Raw genomic sequence first — 22991 nt, forward strand, 5'->3', positions numbered from 1 at the left:
GAACCACAAAAGATGCCGAGTAGCCTAACCAATCCTAAGAAAAAAAGAACAATGCTGGAGATATCACACTCCCTGACTGTAGCTTGTACTACAGGGCAACAATAATCAAAACAGCATGGTATTGGCAGAAAAACACACACACACAAGACCAATGGAATAGAATTGAGAACCCAGAAATAAAACCACATAAATATGGACAGATAATTTTTGACAAAGAAGCCAAAAATATACAATGAAGAAAAGACAGCCTCTTCAATAAATAGTGCTGGGAGAATTGGAAAGCCACGTGCAAAAGAATGAAACTGGACTGCTATCTGTCTCCATGTACCTAAATAAATTCAAAATGGATCAAAGACCTCAGCATAAGACCTGAAACGATAAACTGCATAGAAGAAAACATAGGGACTAAACTTACGGATCTTTGGTTCAAAGAGCATTTTATGAATTTGACTGCAGAAGCAAGGGAAGTAAAAGCTAAAATAAATGAATGGGACTATATCAAACTTAAAAACTTCTGCACAGCAAAAGAAACCATTGACAAAATAAAGAGGCAACCAACTGAATGGCAGAAGATTTTTGCAAACAGCGCCTCCTATAAGGGGCTAATATCCAAAATATACAAGGAACTCATATAACTCAACAAAAAAACAAACAACCCAATTGAAAAATGGGCAGAGGACCTGAAGAGACATTTCTCCAAAGGGGACATACAAATGGCCAATAGACATGTGAAAAAATGCTCAACATCACTAATCATCAGAGAAATGCAAATAAAAACCACAATGAGATATTAACTTAACCCAGTTAGAATGGCTAGCATCAAGACAAATACATGTAGTAAAAAGTTTTGGATAGGCTGTGGAGGAAAAGGAACCTTCATACTGTTGGTATGGGAACACAGATTGGTACAGCCGCTATACAAGGCAGTGTGGAGGTTCCTCAGAAAATTAAGATTGGAATTACCATATGACCCAGCAATCCCTCTCCTGGGTATCTACCCAAAAAATCTGAAAACACTTATCCATAAAGACATGTGTGTTCCAGTCTTCATTGCAGCTTTACTTATGGTGGCCAAGACATGGAAACAACCAAAATGTCCTTTGATAGACGGATGGATAAAGAAGTTGTGGTATATGTAATACAAAATGGAATACTATTTGGCAGTAAGAAAAGATGAAATAGTACCATTTGTGACAACATGGATGGATCTTGAGATTATAATGCTAAGTGAAATAAGTCAGAAACAGTAGAGAACCATATGATTTCACTGATATGTGGTATATGAAACTGAATACAACAAAAGAGCAAGACAGACAAATGAACAAAAACTCATAGACATAGACAATAGTTTAGGGGTTACCAGAGGGCTCTAGAAGAGGGTTAAAGGGGTCTAATATATGATGATGGAAAGAAAACTCTGGGTGGTGAACACACAATGTGAGATATAGATAATGTATTACAGAATTGTACACCCGAAATCTATATAACTTTACTAACAATTGTCACCCCAATAAACTTTAATTAAAAAAAAAGTAAAGGTTAAAATTATCATCAGATTTGCCAAGATAATAGAGTTAGATACAACTTAAATTGTAATGTGTGCTCTTTATTAATATTATAGAGAGCTGTTCTTATTTCAAATAAAAATTAAAACTATTGAAGGTACTTTCATCAGTTAAGGAGTAATAATGACAAAACATGTACTTATTATGTGGCAGGCTCTGTTCTTAGTGCTTTATATGTATTAATTCATTTTATGCTCACAACAACCCTATGAGGGAGATACTGTTATAATCTTTATTTCAAAGACAGGGTAGATTTTTTTTTCCAAGTGCACACAGCAACTAAATGACAGAGGCAGAATTTAAACATTGGCAGACTCGCTTTTGACCATTCTAATATACTGTACTTTGGTTTTTAGAAGTACGAATTGGCTCTGGTTAGTCATGCAAATGGAAATTTAGTGGAGGCACTCACAATCCATCAGAGAGTGAAGAATGGATTTGAGAATGAACAGGGACCAGAGTAATTCCAGAGTTTGTGAAGCAGGATGTAGGAACCCAGGACAGAGGTCTCATATTAGTCTGGATATGATCAACGTTGAACTTCTTTATTGTTTTAATCTTTTTCTCAAAATTCAAATTCCCATAAGGTAGAAATCAATTCGTTTATTTTGGGTAATATGCTCTTCACTTGACTAAGGAAGAATAGGACTCCTGAATTTTTGTCCTACTAGATTGTAATAAGGAAAAATTATTTCAAGTAACTACTTCAAATTGTGGTACTGCTGGGTAATGGAAACAGATGGCCAGGCAAATCTAATAAATATCCATTGTTGGAACTCTGGGACAACAACAGTTCATTCAGAAAACAATTACTGAGTGCCAGGCGATGGGCCTATATTGTTCTGTATCACTGCTCATCATAGAAGCTGAAGTATGTGGCAAGAGTGAATGTCTAAGTTGTGAAATCAATGATTCTGCTAACACAAGTCAAGATCAAAACCTTTAAAAAATGTTATTGGTTCTATTAAAATAATATTTCTTTTCAAAATTTAAAGTCATATTTCTGAGTCTGGTAAAAACAAGCTCCTTAAGCAGTGAAGGCTCATATTATACGTAATTTTTACCAATTATATCTCAGTTTAAGTAGACTTTTTACTATACTATATTGCCTCCCTGTCACTGATAGATATTGTTCTTATCATACCATTTTTTAATGCAGTGAGAAGGTGCTATAATCATTAAAATTAATTTCAGAAAATTTACATGAATTTTTATAGTGCACGTCATAATTACGCCAGCAAATTTAGAGAAAAAAAATTCTTTCCTAAATTACCAAATTTACTGCTTTAATATTCTCCCCACATTGCTTAGTTGGACTGGACTAACTAACTTTTCTATAAATAAAGCAACCAGTTGATTTTTGAAAAAGAAGCTGAACAAGGGAAATGTAACCTTAAGTGACTATTTTGTTATGGGAAAAATGTGCTTTAATTTTACATAGATTTAGAAATATCTCCTAACATTTCCTCCCTGTGATGGACTCAGTACTTTTTCATGACATATTTATGTTAATAAAAAGTTATTACGAACAATAACTTTTTATATGTTTAATATATATGTGTGCATATATGTATAGGTGTGTGCGTGTTATATGTATAACATTTCAAATAACTGTTTGAAATAGGAGCAAAAAGTCCAGTTACATCTTCTGGCTAAAGAAGATCATCAGAAGCAGCTGAATGAAATTGAGAAATGCTATGCCACAGTAACAGGCCAATTTGGGTTGGTAAAAGAGAATCATGAAAAGTTAGAACAAAATGGTAGGCGCTATCTTATTTAAACTAATATATTTAGTAGGAAATGTTTAAATAGATTTATTTATAATTAATAAATTGAACTTGTAAATAGTAAATGGCAGTTTAGTGAACATTATATCATTTCAGTAATAATTATGTATATTGTATTGAAACTGTTTTTCCTTGTCCATATTAGTGATACTTTCCTTAAAATGTAAATTGAATATAATATTTTCCAAGTGTCTTTCATGTTGCAGTACAGGAAGCAATACAGTTAAACAAAAGACTTTCAGCTTTAAATAAAAAACAAGAATCTGAAATATGCAGTTTAAAAAAGGTATGATACAATTTTATAATACTAAATAAAAGTATAGTCTAAAGTAATTAGTTTTAAGTAATTCTAAAGTAATTAGAAAAAGTTGGGTAGATTTTTTTTGTTATAAAGATAAATAAAATGTTTTAAATGCAGGTTCATAAACTTTTAGTTATGATTCTAATAAATACAGTGAATAAACTCGTTCAGCCTATTCAAAATATTGTTTCTTTGACTTGTCACCAATGGCATACATTTTTATGGTGACATGAATAACCTATAAGCATTCACTATATGTCAGTCTCATTAGTATCGTTCATTTATTCAATATTTGAATGACTCTGTGTGCTAGATACTGTGTAGTACTGAGGATACAAGTCTGAAGAAAATAAAAGCATGTCCCTGCTTTTTTGAAATTTATAGTCCCGTGGAGAGTTAGACATAAAACAATCACATAGATCAAATAATTTAAAACTATTATAAGTGATGTGAAGAAAAAGTAAAGGATGTAATGACATTTTAACAGGTGACATTATTACATTGGAGGTAAAGGGGTGGGGAAGGGAAGAGAATAATGTTTCAGGCAAGTGGAACAGCATGTGAAGAGCCTTGAGGCAGGAAAAAGGTTACTGTATGCGAGGAACTAGAAAAGGTGTGGTATGGCTGGAGCATCACGAGTGGAGGAGTGCATTGGACGTTTAACTGTTGCTTACTAAACATCAGTATTCCCTTTCTCCTTCCTCAACTCATCCAGATTCTTGTTTTGATGCCTCTAGCTTTAGAGATGAGCCCTAGATTGACAGAAAGCCATAAACATGTTTCATTCCTCTGGCTGCAGTCATCAGTTCAGGGGTGGACAAATGACCTTAGCTAGTGGTTAAACCAGGAAGAATGTAACCTCACTGTGGCTCTCAGTCATTGTTTGTCTCTACAATCAAAAGAGCCGAAAAGGAGGAGCCTGAAAATGTGGATACCAGTTTGGTGTGATAGAAATACACCTGTTCTTTGATGACATTTTTGCGTCCCTGGATCAACTAGCCTTACCCTTTTCCTACCTCTAGACTTTTATATGAGCCAATAAATCCTCATTTTTATTTAAGCCTTTTTGGTTAGGGCCAGTGTAATTTTCCATTATTTGCAACTAAAAATATGCCATGCCCACTGATAAAAGGGGAGAGTGGTATGATAGACAGGAGCAGAAGGCAAGGCCTTGTTCTTCCTACAGAGAATGACATCTTGTTTCTTTACTTCCTTCAGAGCCACATCTGAAATAATTCTACTTTGGACCACCTTTCTATCACTGACAGAATTAAGTACCTATTCTTACTGATACTCAATAAATGCTTTGAAACTGCATTTACTGAGTGCCATTTAAATATTTATTTTAAAAATTGCACTTACTTTGTAGTTATTTAATTTATTAGTGTACAAATATCTTCCATTCGTCCCTCCAGATCCAGACTTATCCATCCTTCTCTCCTTGTAAGGCTTACTTGTATGAATTGCATCAATGCTCCCATATCTTCTGGCTTCCTATTAAGTCGGGCCAGTGGAGAGCCTGGGCAGGAGACAGGAGGAAGTAAAGAGAGTGAATAAGTATATTTATTATTCCTGTTCCCTACCTGTGAGGTGACTTCAGGGTGGCCTTGCCCCTGAACACATCACTACTTGTCTCAAGTTGGCCTACTCTACGTGATGCCTCTTTCTGGGTGTCATTAACCTCTTCTTGTCCTGTTGGGTCTAGGCGTGGTGACAGCTCCACTGCTGCTAGTCCCTAGAACTGCACCATTTATTATGGTTCCTTTATATTGTATCCACAGTTTTGCAAATAAACCACCTTCAAATTACACCAATTTATGTGCACCATCTGTTTCCTGTTGGGATTCTGACTATATACTTGGTTAGAGTATAACGTTAGTGAGGCTAAGGTTGTGAGTGCAGTTTCCTTACAAGCTAGGTGATGCAGTACAGAGAAGTTTCTTTTTCACAAAGATTATACCCCAAATCTCAACTAGCCTTTTTTTACATACATATTTTGGACTCAAAAGATAAATGAATATGAATGATGTGCAGAAGCATCATTAATTTGAGGAAAATTTAAATTTTGGGTCAGTGTTTTCATCTTGATTCCAAAGGGTTCTGTTTTTAAAAGGGGAAGAAAACCCCACCCCAAGCATTTGTAGCTTTATGTATGTATATATCAAGTTTCACTCTTTTTATTTATTTAAATTAATAAACTTTATTTTTTAGAGCAGTTTTAGCTTCACAGCAAAATTGAATGGAAAGTATGGAGAGTTCCCATATACTCCCTGTCCCATTATCAACGTCCCATACCAGAGTGTGCATTTGTTACAGTTGATGAACCTACGCTGATGCATTATTATCCAAATTCCATAGTTTACATTAGGCTTCACTCTTGGTGTTGTACATTCTCTGGGTTTGGATGGATGTTTAATGACATGTATCCATCATTATCCATAGTATCATACGGAATAGTTTCACTGCCCTAAAAATCCTCTGTGCTTTTCCTCCCCACTCTCTTAGCAACCACTAATCTTTCTACTGTCTCCATAGTTTTGCATTTTCCAGAATGTCATATAGTTGGAATCATAGAGTACGTAGCCTTTTCACATTGGCTTATTTCACTTAGTAATGTGCATTTAAGGTTCCTCTATGTTTTTTCATGGCTTGATTGCTCATTTCTTTTTAGTACTAAATATTCCACTGTTTGGATGGGCCACTGTATTTCCATTCACCTACTGAAGGACTTCTTGGTTGCTTTCAAGTTTTGGCAATCATGAGTAAAACTGTTATAAATACCTGTGTGCAAGTTTTTGTGTGGACATAAGTTTTCAGCTCTTTTGGGTAATACCAAGGAGTGTGATTGCTTGGAATGTATGATAAAAGTATGTTTAATTTTGTAGACCTGACAAACTGTCTTCCAAAGTCGTTGTACATTTTGCATTCCCACTAGCAATGAATGAGAATTCCTGTTGCTTCACATCCTTACCTGCATTTGGTGTTGTCAGTATTTTGGATTTTGGCCCATCCTAATAAGTGGATAGTGGTGTCTCTTTGTTGTTTTGTAATTCCCTAATGACATATGATGTTGAGTATCTTTTCATAAGCTTACTTGCCATCTATATATCTTCTTTGGTAAGGTGTCTTCAGATCTTTTATCCATTTTTTGATTGGGCTGTTCATTTTCTTATTAAGTTTTAAGATTTCTAAGTTTTAAGATTAAGTTTTAAGATTCCTTTATCAGATGTGTCTTTTGTAAATATTTTCTCCTAGTCTGCGACTTGTTTTCTCCTTCTCTTGACATTATCTTTTCACGAATGTAATTGTGTTGCTTATGAACACACTTGCCATTTTTGCTTAGGTCTTGGAGCCTAAGCCAGGGCTACCTAAATGTACTGATGTGTCTTGCATTGGTGGCCTCTGTCACTCTAGAGAGCATTACAGTCAGTGACCATTCTGTCAAATAGTTCTTGGAAGAGATTATTGTATGGAAGGGTAAAGTGAGGGAATATTACTACCTTTGAGAGTTCCAAGGATAAGTAGCTGAAAGGGTGAGAATTTAAAAATATATATTTTAACAGCCAATTTTTATTATTTCAGATATTCTAGGTATAATAGTTTTATATTTTGTGATTTTTATGTAGTCTTGATTTTTAACTTGTAAGAAAATTTTTTTTCTGTTTTGATTTTTTTTTCCAGAAGCCAATTAAGTGTAGTAACATTGGTTATATCACTCATTTAAAACTTTTAATCATTAATTTTTTCCAGAGATAATTTTTCTTTTTCTTTTATACTGTTTTCTGATTTTGTCCAGAACATTAAGTTATTAGTTTGTGATAAGATGGAATTCTTTTTTTTTTGTGGAGCAAAGTTAAACAGACCAAACTGAATGTTAGATTAAACTAGGTATTACAGTCTGAATGCCGGGTTCACTATTATGGCAATCGTGAAGAATTCCCGATACTATCTGTGAGCAGCATTCATAACCTCTGCTGTTTGTCTGAGTAAACGTCAGAGCACTCAAGGAGATAGTGATATTTAACAGACTACCCCGTACCAGAAAAGGAGGGGTAAAGGAGAAAAGGGCACAATATTTATGACTCTAGGAACTATAAGTTGTAATTTAATGAGATCAAAGCATGTGCTGTTTATTTGCTGCACTAACAGCTTTGAATAAAATGGTTAGAAAACAGACAATGTACTAAAAGTTCAGGATATTTAAAAGCTTATAGGGGCTATAAAATCACAAGCATATTTTCAGTAGAGAATCATTTCGTGGAGGTCTCTGATTTTAATTTATTATGCTCTTAAGATTACGTAATTAATATATAAGAAAAAGAAAGGCATAAGAAATGGTTGGTTCTTACTTTTGTCAGGCATATACTGGGTTCCTACCCCTACCTCCCTCTTTCCATTCCTTGTTGTTTCATAACAATTACTGTAATAGGAATTGATGCATTTTAGAGAGTCTCCTGTAAAACTTAGCCGATTACAACAGCTCCATGTTTTCAGTTGTTGAAAAATGTAGAAAGACATAGAAGTTTGTTGCACTTTGTAACCTTGACAGAAACAAAAATTCTCCTTTATTAATTGAGAGAATTATAAGCCAATTATAAGCCACTTTGTGAAAATAAGTTTTATCCATATACCTCAGCTTAATTACACTTTTATCAATAGGATATTGTGTCTTAGGAGTGAAACTAGAAGAGTTCACTAGTCTAAAACAAGCCCTCTAAAAATTTACTTTTGAAGTTGTTTGAATATTTATTTACTTCATACAGGTGTGTCTTGCTTTAGGAAAACCCAGTACAAAAAACTAAAAATTCAAAAATTGTTGCAAATATTCTTTTAAAAATTATCATTTTAGTGCACAAAAGAACAGCTGGAAAGCAAGTGTTTAGGAACACCATTGTATAAGGAAAGATGTATATTATTTTAAACCAAATATTGGTGTCTTTTTTAAAAAAAATAGAATCAATCGAACATAAAGATTTCCTTTTATTACTCCGAAGATGTTTGACCAAATAATGAATTTTATATATATACATTAGTCAAGTATCCTATAAATCTGAGTTGAGATTAAAACTTTGAGGTCCTCTAACAGATATTTTCCCTTTTAATTAGTCTCCTAATTTTTTAAGTAGGTTAATTGCTCAAATGACTAGATTTATTTTTATATCCTAAAATGTCTATAGTCAATTTCTCAACCCATGTTTTCAAATATTTATGCAGGAGGAAATAATAAGAGCAGTAAATTATTTTGTTCAGTAAGTTTAAGTCAAAGACCATCTGGTTTATGAACTAAAGTAATGTTTTATTATACTGTCTTATTTCTGTAATTGTTATTTTCTAGTATATTCTTGGATCTGCACTTATAATGCAGAATTAACTCATTTTAAACTCACAAGTTTAGGGCTATTGATTACAACAAAAAGTATGCTGTTCTCTTAACGTTAACATAATGCTAGTGACTCACCACCTACTGAGCTTTATTTTTCCATTATGAGTAAGAAAATTGCACTGTTTTGTTCACATTTAAACCAGGAGTGTCAATCTGTAACATGGTTGCTCTACAGGGCTGTGGTTCTTACCCTGAATGGAGGTGAAGCAAGCTGGTTCAATCAATGGCTAAACCCTCAGCACTATACTTACACAGTTCTACAAATTGACTATGAACTATTGTGTCATTAGCAATAGTCTGTTTGGCTGTCATTGACTGCTCTCACCAAGCATTTTTATTGTCATTTTCTTTATCCTGAATAAATGAACTTTTTGTTTCATCAAATCTTATTTTTAAAAGATAAGTAACATTTTTTTCATATCACGTTCATTCCTCTTTTTTTTTAAATCTTTATTGGGATGACATTGGTTAGTAAAATTACATAGGTTTCAAGTGTATATTTCTATAATACATCATCTACATATTGCATCATCCCTCTTTTCTATGTTCATCATAATTTTTAGTTCCTCTACATCCCTGAATGTATTACAGTGCTATGGTATAAGTATGAAACATGGTACCTTTCCTTTAGGAGGTCATAGTCTACAGGAAAACTGTGATTGTTATCAACTATGAAAGAATAACTCTTAATTCTTTTTTTTTTTTTTTAAGATTTTATTGGGGAAGGGGAACAGGACTTTATTGGGGAACAGTGTGTACTTCCAGGCCTTTTTTCCAAGTCAAGTTGTTGTCCTTTCAATCTTAGTTGTGGAGGGTGCTGTTCAGCTTCAAGTTGTTGTCCTTTCAGTCTTAGTTGTAGAAGGTGCGGCTCAGCTCCAGGTCCAGTTGCCATTTCTAGTTGCAGGGGGCATAGCTCCAACCAACTGAGGATGTGCTCCAACCAACTGAGCCATCCGGGAGCTCAGAGGCAGCTCAGCTCAAGGTGCCGTGTTCAATCTTAGTTGCAGGGGGCGCTGCCCACCATCCCTTGCGGGACTCGAGGAATTGAACTGGCAACCTTGTGGTTGAGAGCCCACTGGCCCATGTGGGAATCGAACCAGCAGCATTCAGAGTTAGGAGCACGGAGCTCCAACCTCCTGAGCCACCGGGCCGGCCCTTAATTCTTTATTTTATATATTTTTTTAAATAATTAAAAAGTTTTTTCAATTACAGTTGACATACAATATTATATTAGTTTCAGGTGTACTGTGTTTCCCCGAAAATAAGACCTAGCCGGACAATCAGATCTAATGCGTCTTTTGAAGCAAAAATTAATATAAGACCCGGTCTTATTTTACTATAAGACCGGGTATAATATAATATAATATAATATAATATAATATAATATAATATAATATAATATAATGATATGATATAATATAATATGATACCGGGTCTTATATTAATTTTTGCTCCAAAAGACGCATTAGAGCTGATTGTCTGGCTAGCTCTTATTTTCGGGGAAACATGGGACAACATAGTGATTAGACATTTATATACTTTAGGAGGTGACCACCCTGATAAATCTAGTACCCACCTGACACTATACACAGTTATTACAATATTATTGACTATATTCTTTATGATGTACTTTATATCCCTGTGACTATTTTGTAACTACCAATTTGTATTTCTCAATCCCTTCCCCTTATACTCCGTGCCCAACCACCCGCCCACCTGGTAACCATCAAAATTTTCTCTGTATCTATGACTTTGTTTTTGTTTTGTTTGTTTATTTTGTTCTTTAGATTCCACATATAAGTGAAATCATATGGTATTTGTCTTTGTCTGACTTGACTCCACTCGGCACAATAGTCTCTAGGTCCATCAATGTTGTTGCAAATGACAAGATTTCATTCTTTTTCATGGCTGAGTAATAGTCCATTGCGTGTGTGTGTGTGTGTGTGTGTGTGTGTGTGTGTGAGTGTGTGTGTGTCCACTTCCATTGGGTATATATTCATTCATCGATTCATCATTATCCATTCATCATTTCATGTACACTAAGGTTTCCTCCGTATCTTGGCTATTGTAAATAATGATGTAAAGAACATACGGATGCACATGTCCCTTCAAAGTAGTGGTTTGGGTTTCTTCAGGTAAATACCCAGAAGTCAGACTACTGGGTCCCAATCTTAATTATTTAAATAAGTAAAGATACTTATTCATACCACTATTAAGAATTCATACTATTTTATTTTAAAAGTAGAAAAAATAATCATAGACTCTCTTGGATTCACCTTAGTAGTAATAATAGGCAATAATGCCTAGCACATAGTAGATGTTCAATAAATACTGCATGGAGTATCACATGCCAGGCACTTTGTCAGTTTAAAAAAAATGTTATATCCCCATTTTACAGATGAGAAACTTGAGACAGAATAAAGTAGTTTAGGTATAATTATACAACCAGGAAAATAGAGTCAGGATTAGAACCCAGACAAATTTAGCTTCAGTACCTGTGTTCTTAACCATTCTACCAATAACAGTAGTGGCATAAACAATTTAGCAACATAAGTTTCTTCTCTCCTTCATTCCCCATTAGAAAGAACATGTTTATTAAAAGGGGAAATTGTTAACTAGTCATACTACTGAACTACCAGCTCCTTATATTGCTTGACTCTGCAGATCTGTAAACTAGCATGTCTCTACGTTGAAACGCATCATTAAACATTGCTTCCTTTGGGCTCTGTCGTTCAGCCCCCCCTCTTTCTCCGTACAGAGCATCTTTTTCTATCATCTGTAACATTACAGGCCCAAATCTGGTTTCTTTACCCCTCGTCCTTCAGACCCCACTACTTCACCCAGTCAATTGGCCAATTCCTGCCTGCACATAATTCCCTGAATGATATTTCTCATGTATTCTGTTCATCTTAACTCATCACTTTACCTTTTTCTTTAAAACTGAACCTTTCAACTATAGTCATCCGGAAGAAGAGTATGACTCAGACCATACTGGTGTCGCTTTTCTTCCCCCCCACCAACCCACATTATCTTCTGCAATATATGTATGAGTATAATTATAGTGACCTTTCCTGTTTTATATATGTGTAATAATATAAAATAATAAATATGTAGAAAAAATACTACAGAAAGTTTAACATGCTGTAGAAATTTATGGGATTATTGTTACTTGCAAGTGAAATTAGGTTAAAATTAAGTTTTGATTGATTCACCTTTTCAGCACCATATTTATAAGTGGGTTATTTGTAAAACCTTTCAAGACAACTAAAACAGCCTCATTTGCCTCTAAATTTCTTATCAGATAGTATAAGTCTGGAATTTCAACTGACTCAGCAATTGCTTCAACTATATTCTGTTTCTACAATGATAAAGCTCTCTCCCAACTACTTTCTTTCTTCAGATCATCTTGTTGTAACTGATACTGACACTTTGTGTTTTTCATTACAGAATATTATGTTTTGTACAATATGATAGATGTTTAAAATAAAATATGTGTTAGTTTTATAGCATCTATGTGATAGTTCACTTTTTAAGGGTCATGCTGCCTGTGAAGGTGAACCATTAGTGGTACACTGAAACTTCATTTGGAGGAATTCATCATGTGTAACCTTTTATAATTTGTAAAAATATGAATGAAGGGCCTTCCTTTTGAGAATAGTAGCAGCCTATGGCTCAGTCTTAATAATTTGTGCTTTTTGGCTTTCTTAATAGTCTCAGAACATTGTGTGTCTCTTGTTTCTTGTCTTAAAAACATTTTTTGAATCTATTTCATCAATGAAGCAGACTTTCCATTTCCTTTCCATTTTTATGCTTCTCTCTTTCACATTTCATGGTCCCTCTTTTTATGTCTCCTAGCTTGACCTAGATGCTCTGCAGTCATCTTTTTCCTTCATTCCCTTTGTCCGCTAGAGTTTATTTTCCTTTAGAATGTCTCATATTTTTCATTCTCTATTTCTCATTAGTATAGACATTCATCATCTCATGCCTGGATTGATAAAATAACCTTGTAGCCAGGATTCTTTTCTCTAGTTTTTATTCAGTCTTTTTGCTAGACTAACTTTACTACTGTGTTTCCCCGAAAATAAGACCTAGCCTGACCATCAGTTCTAATGCGTCTTTTGGAGCAAAAATTAATATAAGACCCGGTATTATATTATATTATATTATATTATATTATATTATATTATATTATATTATATTATATTATATTTTATAAACCCGGTCTTATATAACACCTTATATTATATTATATTATATTATATTATATTATATTATACCTGGTATTATATTATATTCGTCCTGGTGTTATATTAAAATAAGACTGGGTCTTATATTAATTTTTGCTCCAAAAGACGCATTAGAGCTGATGGTCAGGCTAGGTCTTATTTTCGGGGAAGCATGGTAGTTACTAGTTTAATGTATTGCTTCTATGTGCCGGACATATGCTAGATGCTTAGTATATGTAGAAGGAATAATAGATTAAATAGTTCTCTTTGCCTACCATTTCAACTCCCAAACTTTTCTTCCAGCTTTGTTGAGATATAATTGACATATAACGTTGTGTAAGTTTAAGGTGTGCAGTATGTTGATTTAGTCCTAAACTTCTTTAATTGACTTTTCAGAGCTTCCATGGTCTGGCCCCATTTTACATCTTCAACATTGTTTCCTACTACTTCCCAAGCATCTAAAATTTTTGTGCCATTATCATAATTCTTTTTTTTTTAACGTCATGAACATGTTTTATTTGTCACAATGAAAAGTTGAATTTTAAACAGATTTTTGGACTGGGGGCTCGTATCTTTCAGCTAGTTCAACTTTAGCACCTGTCTTATCCCCAGTAGCTTTTCCAGAACTGCTACCTTCACCATGAAACTCCATGAACTTTCCCAATTTAAACTTGGGCTTCTTCAACATTTTGAGTTTTCTAACAAAAGACATCATGGAGTGGATAAATAAATTGGCAAGCCTTTTCTGTGTCTTTTCCATTACTATCTGGAATCAACTTATTGAACACTTCTTTCAAATCATGTGTCTGCACCTCTCAGGTCATGATTTCCATCATCTTCTTCCAGATTTGGCAGACCTGTTGATGCCGAGCATCAGAGGTCTTCCGAATCTGACTGTTGCGCTTTTTAGTTAAGCCAACACAGAATAGACGAAGCAAATAACCATCAGTAGTCTTGACATCAGTGTGAGCTTTGATGACAGTTTGCCATTTTTTGACCTTGGAGCATTTTGACCATTTTTTCCTGGGTAAGATCCAGGCCATAGAAATTAGGCAGTTTTTGCCCTGAACATCCTCAGAAATTACCTTGAATTTTCTAAAAGCATCTTTATCATTCTGTAGATCAGCTAAGCTCACTTCAAAAACATGACTCTTGAGAACATCAGATGTGATTTTGGTTCCTTGAGTTCCCGTGACTAGTATTTTCCCGATATTTTTATTTTATTTTATTTTTTTATTGGGGAATATTGGGGGACAATGTGTTTTTCCAGGGCCCATCAGCTCCAAGTCAAGTCGTTGTCTTCAACCTAGTTGTGGAGGCGCAGCTCACTGGCCCATGTGGGAATCAAACCGGCAACCCTGTTGTTAAGAGCTCCCGCTCTAACCAACCGAGCCATCTGGCCGCCCCCTTAATATTTCTTATATTGAACATAGCTGGTGCTTTCACATCATACCCATCTTCTTTAGAAAATGAGGGCACTATTTTCTTCTTGGCTCCCTCCTTGCTGCCTTTCGTAAGGTGCTTGTTCTCACTGACCGCCATGGTGCTGCTCAGAGAGCCAAAAGGTGCCATTATCATAATTCTTAATTCTCCCTGCCTTTTTGCCTTTGGTCTCCTCCACATCTCCTACCCCCACTTGAAATGTCTCCTCTCAATTTATTTGTATTAAATAGGTTTGAAACAGGAAACAGATGGTACACTGGAATGGGTAATTGAGAAAACTTGATGAAGACGCTATTTACAAAGTTGTGGGCAGAGTTAAAGGAAACCAACAGGGGGTAGTGAAGCACCCCAGGGATAGAAGCAGTGGGGGAATGATATGTCATCTAGACCTGAAGGAGCAGTGGAAGGAAGCAGATATTGGAAGCTGGAGAGAGCTGTAGGTGTATCTGTAGAAGAAAGCTGCAATTCAGAAGCTGTCCCCTTTGTTAAAGATACAGAGCTATTGCCAATTTATGGTCATCTAGGGAGAGAGAAATACCTCAGTCTCTCTTTTCCCAGCATACTGACTTACTGGTACCTCCTACAGAATGAACCCAATCAGGAGACAGAGGGCAAGGGGACCTGTTCATTATATCCACAGAGGTCAGCCACACAGGACACAGGGCAGTGTGGAGAAAGGGTGGAGAGAATCGGGAGACAAATGGAGACCAGATAGGACAAATATTCAGTATACTACGCATTGTTCAGGCCTACCTCCTTCATTCAAACTTCTTTTATTACGCAGTACATACCTGTTCTCTTTGTACCAGACGTTCATTTGTCTGCCTGCTTTTCTGAGAATGGAGCCCTATCTCTTGACCCACATGGTTACTTTAGCCGTCATTTTATGCAGTGCTTCTAAATGCTTTAGATATGCAACATGTCTAATGGGGTTTGCAGTCTAAGACCAACAAATCCTTTCTCCCGGATTTTGAACTAGGGGTTAAGAGGTAATTAGGCGAGTTTCTCTCTGGGTGGCTGAGGCTGTAACATGTAGTACCCTGGAGGTTTTGGCAGCCCTGTTTGTTGCTGCTGCTTTTTCAGCTTCCTTGATAATCACACTTGCTTAGTTTTCCTCCTACCTCAGTTTATTGTCTTCTCAGCCTTATACTAACTGCTTTTCTAATCCATGAGCATTGGAGTTCTTTAGGACTCAGTCATTTGTCATCTTCTCTCTGAACTAATAAGTGATTGCACCTGTTTCCATAGCTTTAAATACTAATTTAAACTGATACATGAGAAATACATTTGTTTTAGGAAAAGAAAGAAAATACTAACCGCTGCAATGAAGAAAATTGAAATTTCTTATAATCTCCACCCTTAATGAACCAGCTTTTTTCTACAAAAAAGTTGTTATTTATTCAGTTCTTAAATACTGAATAAATAACAACTTTTTTGTAGAAAAGTTGTAAAAAGTTGTAAAAATGGAAGTATATTAGGTTTCTTAATTGTAAGATGATTTTGTCAGATCAGGAGTTTGGATGTTGGTCATCTCAGACTTGGAAAATGGTCAGAAATGAGGGAAGCTGTTCAGTGTCCAAGACCACAGAATGAAACCAACTTCTACAGCTGAGTACTGTGCACTGCAGCTTGTCCCATCCCTGTGGACTGTAGCAGATGCTGCTACCGCTGCAGTGGTATCACTGTTTCCCACGGAAGCTTGACATTCCTAGGTCTGGCCCTGCTGACTGCCAACAGATGGATTCCCAACACTTCTTGTTCTTTGTGATACTAGCTTCTAATCCAGTATCCAAGATAGGTGCATCTGATCTGCCTGGTCTCATGCATATAAAGCCAGTATCTGGCATTTCCTGCTTCACTAGTAGGCAGTGGGCTCTTAAAATGTAGAGTTCCTAAAATTCAAAGGGGATTTAGATGCTGTTTAGTCAAGAATGTAAAAATCAGATCCTTGAGTATTTAACATACTCAGTATACACAGACTAGCAATGCAATAAGTGCACACCAACTCAGAAGTTAATTCAGGATTTTAATGTGTTTGGATGGTGTCTGTTAATGGACATATAACTTCACAAATGAAGACTTCTTTATATTCCCTTCAATCCTATCCTCTACATGATGCCAGAGTTATTTTTTTTAATGCAAAATCCTTCAGTGGTTATGTTGTTCTCCTCAAAATCCTTCAGTGGTTAATTCCTCATTGCCTGTAGGATAAAATTAAAACTCTTTAGTTTGGTCTGCAAATCCCCTTCAGTAGTTGAATCCTGCCAAATGTCTAGCCACAACTACCAATAGTCTAGTCCTCCCGCTTACCCATAGCTTGTTAGCTGTAGCCATATCTTGTTAATTCTGTTTCCCTGGAAAATACTGTGCTTTTTCATGTTTTTGTACCTTTGTGCATGTAGAATCTTTTTGCTTGGAATGTCTACTCCTTTTTTGTCCTCTTTGCAAATTTATCTTTAAAGACTCAATTCAAATGCCACTTTTCCACATAATGCCTTCTTGACACCCTCAACCAAACTGTTTCCTTCTTTATTCTTCTATACATTCCTATAATAACAACACTCATCATATCGTAATTATTTCTTACATTGTTTTTCTTATTCGATGCTAATGAACTTGGGGATTAATAATCTTTATCATCTCTTTATCTCAGATTTTTGTTGGATAAGTAATGACTGAAAACACCTTTCTCCCAGAAGATCTTTGTTCGATAAATAATGAAAACACCTTACTTAGTTCATTTAGTTAGTGCGCTCTTTTTAAGAGCAAAGATCGTGCCTTCTATCCCTGTATCATTGTGTTTGCCTATTCCATAGCCACAAATTGCATTCTCACCTAGACTAAGTATTGTGCAGTGGACCTAGGGGAAATACACCTTGATGGACCAGAAGTATATTATCTTAATATGTGAAATATATAGTATATCGATAGCTTTAAAAATGGACTTTAAAACTATCAAAAAAGTACTTTGCTTTGATGAAATACTAATACTGAATTTTGTGTTTCATGTGTCTTATGTAAAGGAACTGAAAAAAGTAAACTCAGACTTGATAAAGTCCAAAGTTACATGTCAACATAAGATGGGAGAAGAAAACATCAATTTAACAATTAAAGAACAAAAATTTCAGGAACTTCAAGAAAGGCTCAACATGGTATTTAATTAAATGTCTTCATGTTTATGAAATTAATATTTTTTGTAAAATTTATGAGAATTTTAGGGTTATAACATTATAAAAATGTTCATTTTATCAAGTTACATAGGAAAAGGTATTATGAATTGTTTTTAATTATTAGATTTTTTACTATTATATTATCAGCAAGACTTTAAGACATTAAAATTTGGCTGGAATCATTTTATTTCCGCTTTAATATGATGTCAGGTCTTCTTTTGGCACAGTGGTGTCTCCAGAAAAGTTTTTAGAGGTGAGAAATTCTGTACTTTTTAACATTAACATTTATAAGTTTGCACCAGCCTATATTGGCTATTTAATACCATCTCTAGTTTACTAGAGTCACTGCTTCAACAGCAAACAAATGTTGGTACTCTGGAGTAATAATAGGTCATGACACTCCCAAATTTGTTGAGCACTGAATTGAATGTAGAATTTGCTGACCTTTACACGATAACCTAAAATTATTTAAATTTTTTAAGGAATTGGAATTAAATAAGAAGATTAATGAAGAGATTACTCATATTCAAGAAGAAAAACAGGCAAGCAATGATAAGATATTTTGGAAGCTAGTAAATATTTTAAAAACCAGATACAATGTGGGAAATTAATTTAAATAACAAATGGAATCATGCCTGGGTCAATTCTTAGCACATAGTAAGCACTCAGTTAGTGTGTATGGAATGGATACATTGTACCTTTTTAACTAGGTCTCACATACACTCTCATTTAAGAACAAAATCAGAGGAGAAATGTGAAAGCTATTCATCAAAGGGTACAAACTTCCAGTTATAAGCTATGTAACTTTTGGGGATTTAATGTACAGTATGACTTTACTTAACGTACTTGTACTGTATTATATACTTGAAAGTTACTAAGAGAATAGATCTTAAATATTCTCACCACACACAAAAAAATGGTAATTATGTGAGGTGATAGAGATGGTAATTAACCTTATTGTGGTACTCATTTTACAATATATACTTGTATCAGCTCATCACCTTGTACTCGAGCTTATATAATGCTATGTCAATTACCACTTAATAAAGCTGGAGAAAATATTACACTAAAATATTTTATAAGTAAATAACAAAAAGGATAAAAATAAATCAGTTTTTTTCCTTGATATTTTAATCTGGCAGATAATTATTGAAATGTATGTGTGCTTAGAACATGTGTTTAAAGAACATCACACTCATTCAAATCTATTTGATATTTATAATTGCTCTATTTTTTAAAAAAAGAGTTTATGAAAGAAAACTTGTCCTGTTTCATTTTTTCCTCTTCGACTTTTCTTCCATTTGATTCTGAATTACCATGATATCCTAGCCCATTAACAATATGACATTTTAGTGGTGATATATTTCTAGTTTGAGGGCAAGCCAACAAAAGTTTTAGTTTTGAATTCTTTACATTTCTCAATAGTGTCTCAGAATCCATGGTCCATTTCAAAAAAATTTAATTATTTGAGGAACTCTTATACATGGTACCTTATAAGAAATTATGTAAAATAAATTATTTTAGATGCTAAATTAGTAAAATGTGTCATGAGTTAAGTATATTCTTTACTATGGGCTGAAATTAAACTAAAGTTAAGAAACTAAAAACTGTATTTTAAGAATGAGTTTAGAAACATATCTACTATCTTAAACTTTTTAAATTGATACGTTTCTACTTTTTTTAAAAGGATATCATCATTTCTTTCCAACATATGCAGCAGTTACTACAGCAACAGACTCAAACTAATACTGAACTGGAAGCAGAATTGAAGGTGCTAAGAGAAAATAATCAGGTTATAAATATATATATATTTTTAAAGTATATTTCCATTTAATGAGCTTTACGTGTTCAGTTGCACTCATCTGTCCAACTTTATCTGTGACCATTTTGAATTTTAGTGGTAAGATATGGTCTCCTTTATCAACTTGGTATCAATTGGTATTAATTATCATAATTATCAAAAGTAATGAGCAAAAAAAGAAAATAGAAAAAAAAAGTAATGAGCATATTTTTTAACATTTAAGTCACTATTTAAATGTTCAATTTTAAGAAATATCTGATTTAATTTTGTAACCGACTGAATGGGATTTTTTTCTTTGTCTTAGAGTTGTAGCCGAGACCAAAACTGAAAATAAAAGGGGACGAGCATCACCACATTGTAAGGGAGCAATCAGTGAGCTCCCAGTAATTGGGGGCAGATCGCTCTTCACAGGAATGTGCTAGAACTGGCTCTATTACCTCAACAGTCACCCCATCATCTTCTTTCCAGCACATATAAGAAAATGATCGGGGAAGGGAAGAGGTTATCGTCACTGATGTTTTGGGAGTGAGGGTTCAATAAGAGAGACTTTTCTCTTACATTCCTAGTGGTGGCTCATACATCTCCCCTGAGAAGCTAAGTGAAGGGGTCTATGGGAAAATCACTCGTAAAGACTGGAGTACAAGAAGGGGAGGGGAAGTCTGCCATCTGGTTCCCTAGGTGGATACTTGAGATGCTGTAGAAACCTGAACATCGGCGCTGGTGTGACCAGTAGAGTAGAATGTGGTAAGCGCATGTGGAGTAGTAACTTGACATAATGTTTCTTCAGTTCCAAACTGTTCCAAGAACATAGGAACAAATACCTAGTTATAGTCTAGAAATTTCAATAGGAAAGTTTTGTGGTAATCTGTGCCAATGGGTCTTGAAGTGTATTATGCTTGTTCCAATACTATATGTACCTGGAAAGATGCAGAAGAGAGAACTTTGGTGGTTTCTTGGATCCACTGGAAGGAATACGGAGGTTAGTGGAAGTGGGGAACTGCCTTGTGTGCTACTGGGCCAAGTGATGGGCTCAAGAGAAGGAACTGGGGACATGTTCCTCTGGGGTGGCCAGTGGAAGCTATTTATGCCCCTCTGAAGGGATGCTTGGTAATAAAGGGTCACGCTGAACATTTCCCAAGAAAACTATCATTACCTCCTGTGTAAAGACCGCCATCAGCAGAGCCAGGGCCAGCTTCATGGTTATGTAACCAGTGCTCGTACATAGGGACCAAACTCAGAAGGGCCTCCTGCTTCAGGTGTAATGTTCTCTTGTCACTGTCTTTACATATTAAGCTTTATCTTTGAATTTATGTTTTATAAATTAAGTCTGATGGGGGTGTGAATGAAGTCGGAGGATGCACTGGGGCTCAGAGCCTCAGCTCAGGCACTCGCCCACTGCCTCCCAGGACCCGTTCTTGGCTTCTGGCTCTTCCACCCTTTGGTGCCCTGGGCCCTGCCTGGCCTCATACTCACTGCTCCTTTCTCGCCACTGCTGTGGGAGAGGCCTGTGTTCTCCTGGTGCCCTTTCCCCCTGGTGGAGGCCTGGATACAGCAGGGAGCATCTGGATTGCGTGCATGTGCCCTGTAGCATCGTCTGTCCCGGTGGGCAGTACCTTGGCACTTCAGGGAGGTGACTTGGCAGGAAGTGAGTCCCCATCCAGGTCCTGTGGTGCATCTCTGCCTGGCGGTTGCAATCCCTTGGGGGTTACCCATCTGCCATGGGTTGGGGCAGAGGCCCATGGGACGAGGAGATTGACTTCCATACACCCAGCCAGGACATAGTTTCTGAGTCCAGCCACTTGCAGGAGGCAGAACCCAGTAGCTGGTGGATCACACTTGTGCTGAGTGGTCCGGCGAGACCTTTAGGCATCTGTGAGGATCTGCATTTGCCCTGCGAGTGTCCTGCTGCCCGGGGCCATGACATTAAACAGAAAATAAGAAGCCCCATGATAGGTTGACAGGGAGAGAGAGGAAGAAAGGGAAGGAGGAAGGGACCATGAAGAAAGGGAAAAAGTTTTGTATTTTAGTATCTTTAATAGCACTTTTCCCCCCTGCTTTTTTTCATTTTGTGCCAGGCCTTACAAATTATGTGAGTCCATCACCATTGAAAAGAACCAAATCTGACCTGAACCACGCAAGATTTATCTCACCATCGATGTTCTATGAATAGTCACATAAAGAGGGTTTCGCCTTCGTTATTTGTCTTGCCTGCCCCCAGTACTATAGGAGTTAGACCTGGGAGAGGTGTGCTAGAATCTAACCTCTCCTTCCTCTTAACTTCTTTACCTACTCCAATGAAAGACTAGTAAAAAGCATTTCTCTGAAAGTCCACTTGTAAGCAAGTATCTCCCCACCTCCTCTGCCCACTCTACAGACCGATAATTGGGACTATTTCTCTGATATCGTGAACCGTCTGCCAAGAAACACATCATCTACCCACATTCTTTATCAATAGCAGTTGTCAGGATTTTCTCCTAATCCATTTAAAGGAGTTGAAACATAAATTTTTAGGGTGATCAAAAATATTAGAGATTAGCCAGTCCAATCATTTCATTTCATTATGAACTAGATAGAGATCCAGGAAATGTAAGCAGTGTAGTTCAAGGCTTCATAATTAATGGCAAAGCAGGATTAAATCTTTGTCCTGATTCTACTCCAGCACCGTTTCTACATTACATTGTTACTGTATTTTTGCTTCTGAGGGCTGTCACTTTTGTTAGATCAGTTATATTGCCAACTAAAGTTATATTACAACTTTAAATTGCCTTCAATGGTCTCCAAATCCAGAGTTTATGTACTGCTGAATTCCACAGGGCCGGTAGTAGTTATAGAGCTGTAGCGTCGTGTGTTTCTTTGAGTTAATGGTGACTGTAACTGTGGTTTTAGGATCTTTTAACTATACTGCCAATATCTTATATAATCCAAATGTTTCTCTCTCTAACTCGTACCATTATTAGCCGAGCCTTGATAGTACATAAACTAGATTTTATATAGTAAAATTTCAAACAGAGTATTGGCAAGAACAGGGTAGAATTACCAGCTTTTTATTTTGGTAAGTAAGGACATTAAAAAACAAACAATACTATCATCATTTTAATTTTATAAAAGAACATTTTAATACTGAAAGTATATTAAGGATGTAATTTCAGGAAAAAGTACGGTCTATTACAGGGAAAGCCATTTGATGACCTTGTATTGACATTTTTTGCCACAGACTAGTGAAATTTTGTCACGGATCAGTACTTGTTTGCAGACTGGTGTTAGAGAACCACTGATATATAGTATCGCAAAATATGAATGTAGGACTGTTGCTGA

General features: G+C 35.7%; 1 protein-coding gene across 2 annotated transcripts in view; it reads left to right on the forward strand.

The window, feature by feature from the left end:
• Window positions 1–22991, forward strand: part of CCDC73 (coiled-coil domain containing 73) — a 115784-nt gene that overhangs the window by 73655 nt on the left and 19138 nt on the right. Inside the window, exons 8-12 of one of the 2 annotated variants that reach the window (XM_033120419.1) lie at window positions 3190–3325; window positions 3559–3638; window positions 17729–17857; window positions 18358–18417; window positions 19563–19667. The exons of the other annotated variant lie outside the window; for it this stretch is intronic. Coding sequence (XP_032976310.1) covers window positions 3190–3325; window positions 3559–3638; window positions 17729–17857; window positions 18358–18417; window positions 19563–19667 — 510 coding nt within the window. The remainder of the gene's footprint in view (window positions 1–3189; window positions 3326–3558; window positions 3639–17728; window positions 17858–18357; window positions 18418–19562; window positions 19668–22991) is intronic. 2 annotated transcript variants of the gene reach the window in all.

This window comes from Rhinolophus ferrumequinum, chromosome 11 (genome assembly GCF_004115265.2).
Source record: "Rhinolophus ferrumequinum isolate MPI-CBG mRhiFer1 chromosome 11, mRhiFer1_v1.p, whole genome shotgun sequence".
Taxonomy (NCBI): Eukaryota; Metazoa; Chordata; class Mammalia; order Chiroptera; family Rhinolophidae; genus Rhinolophus; species Rhinolophus ferrumequinum.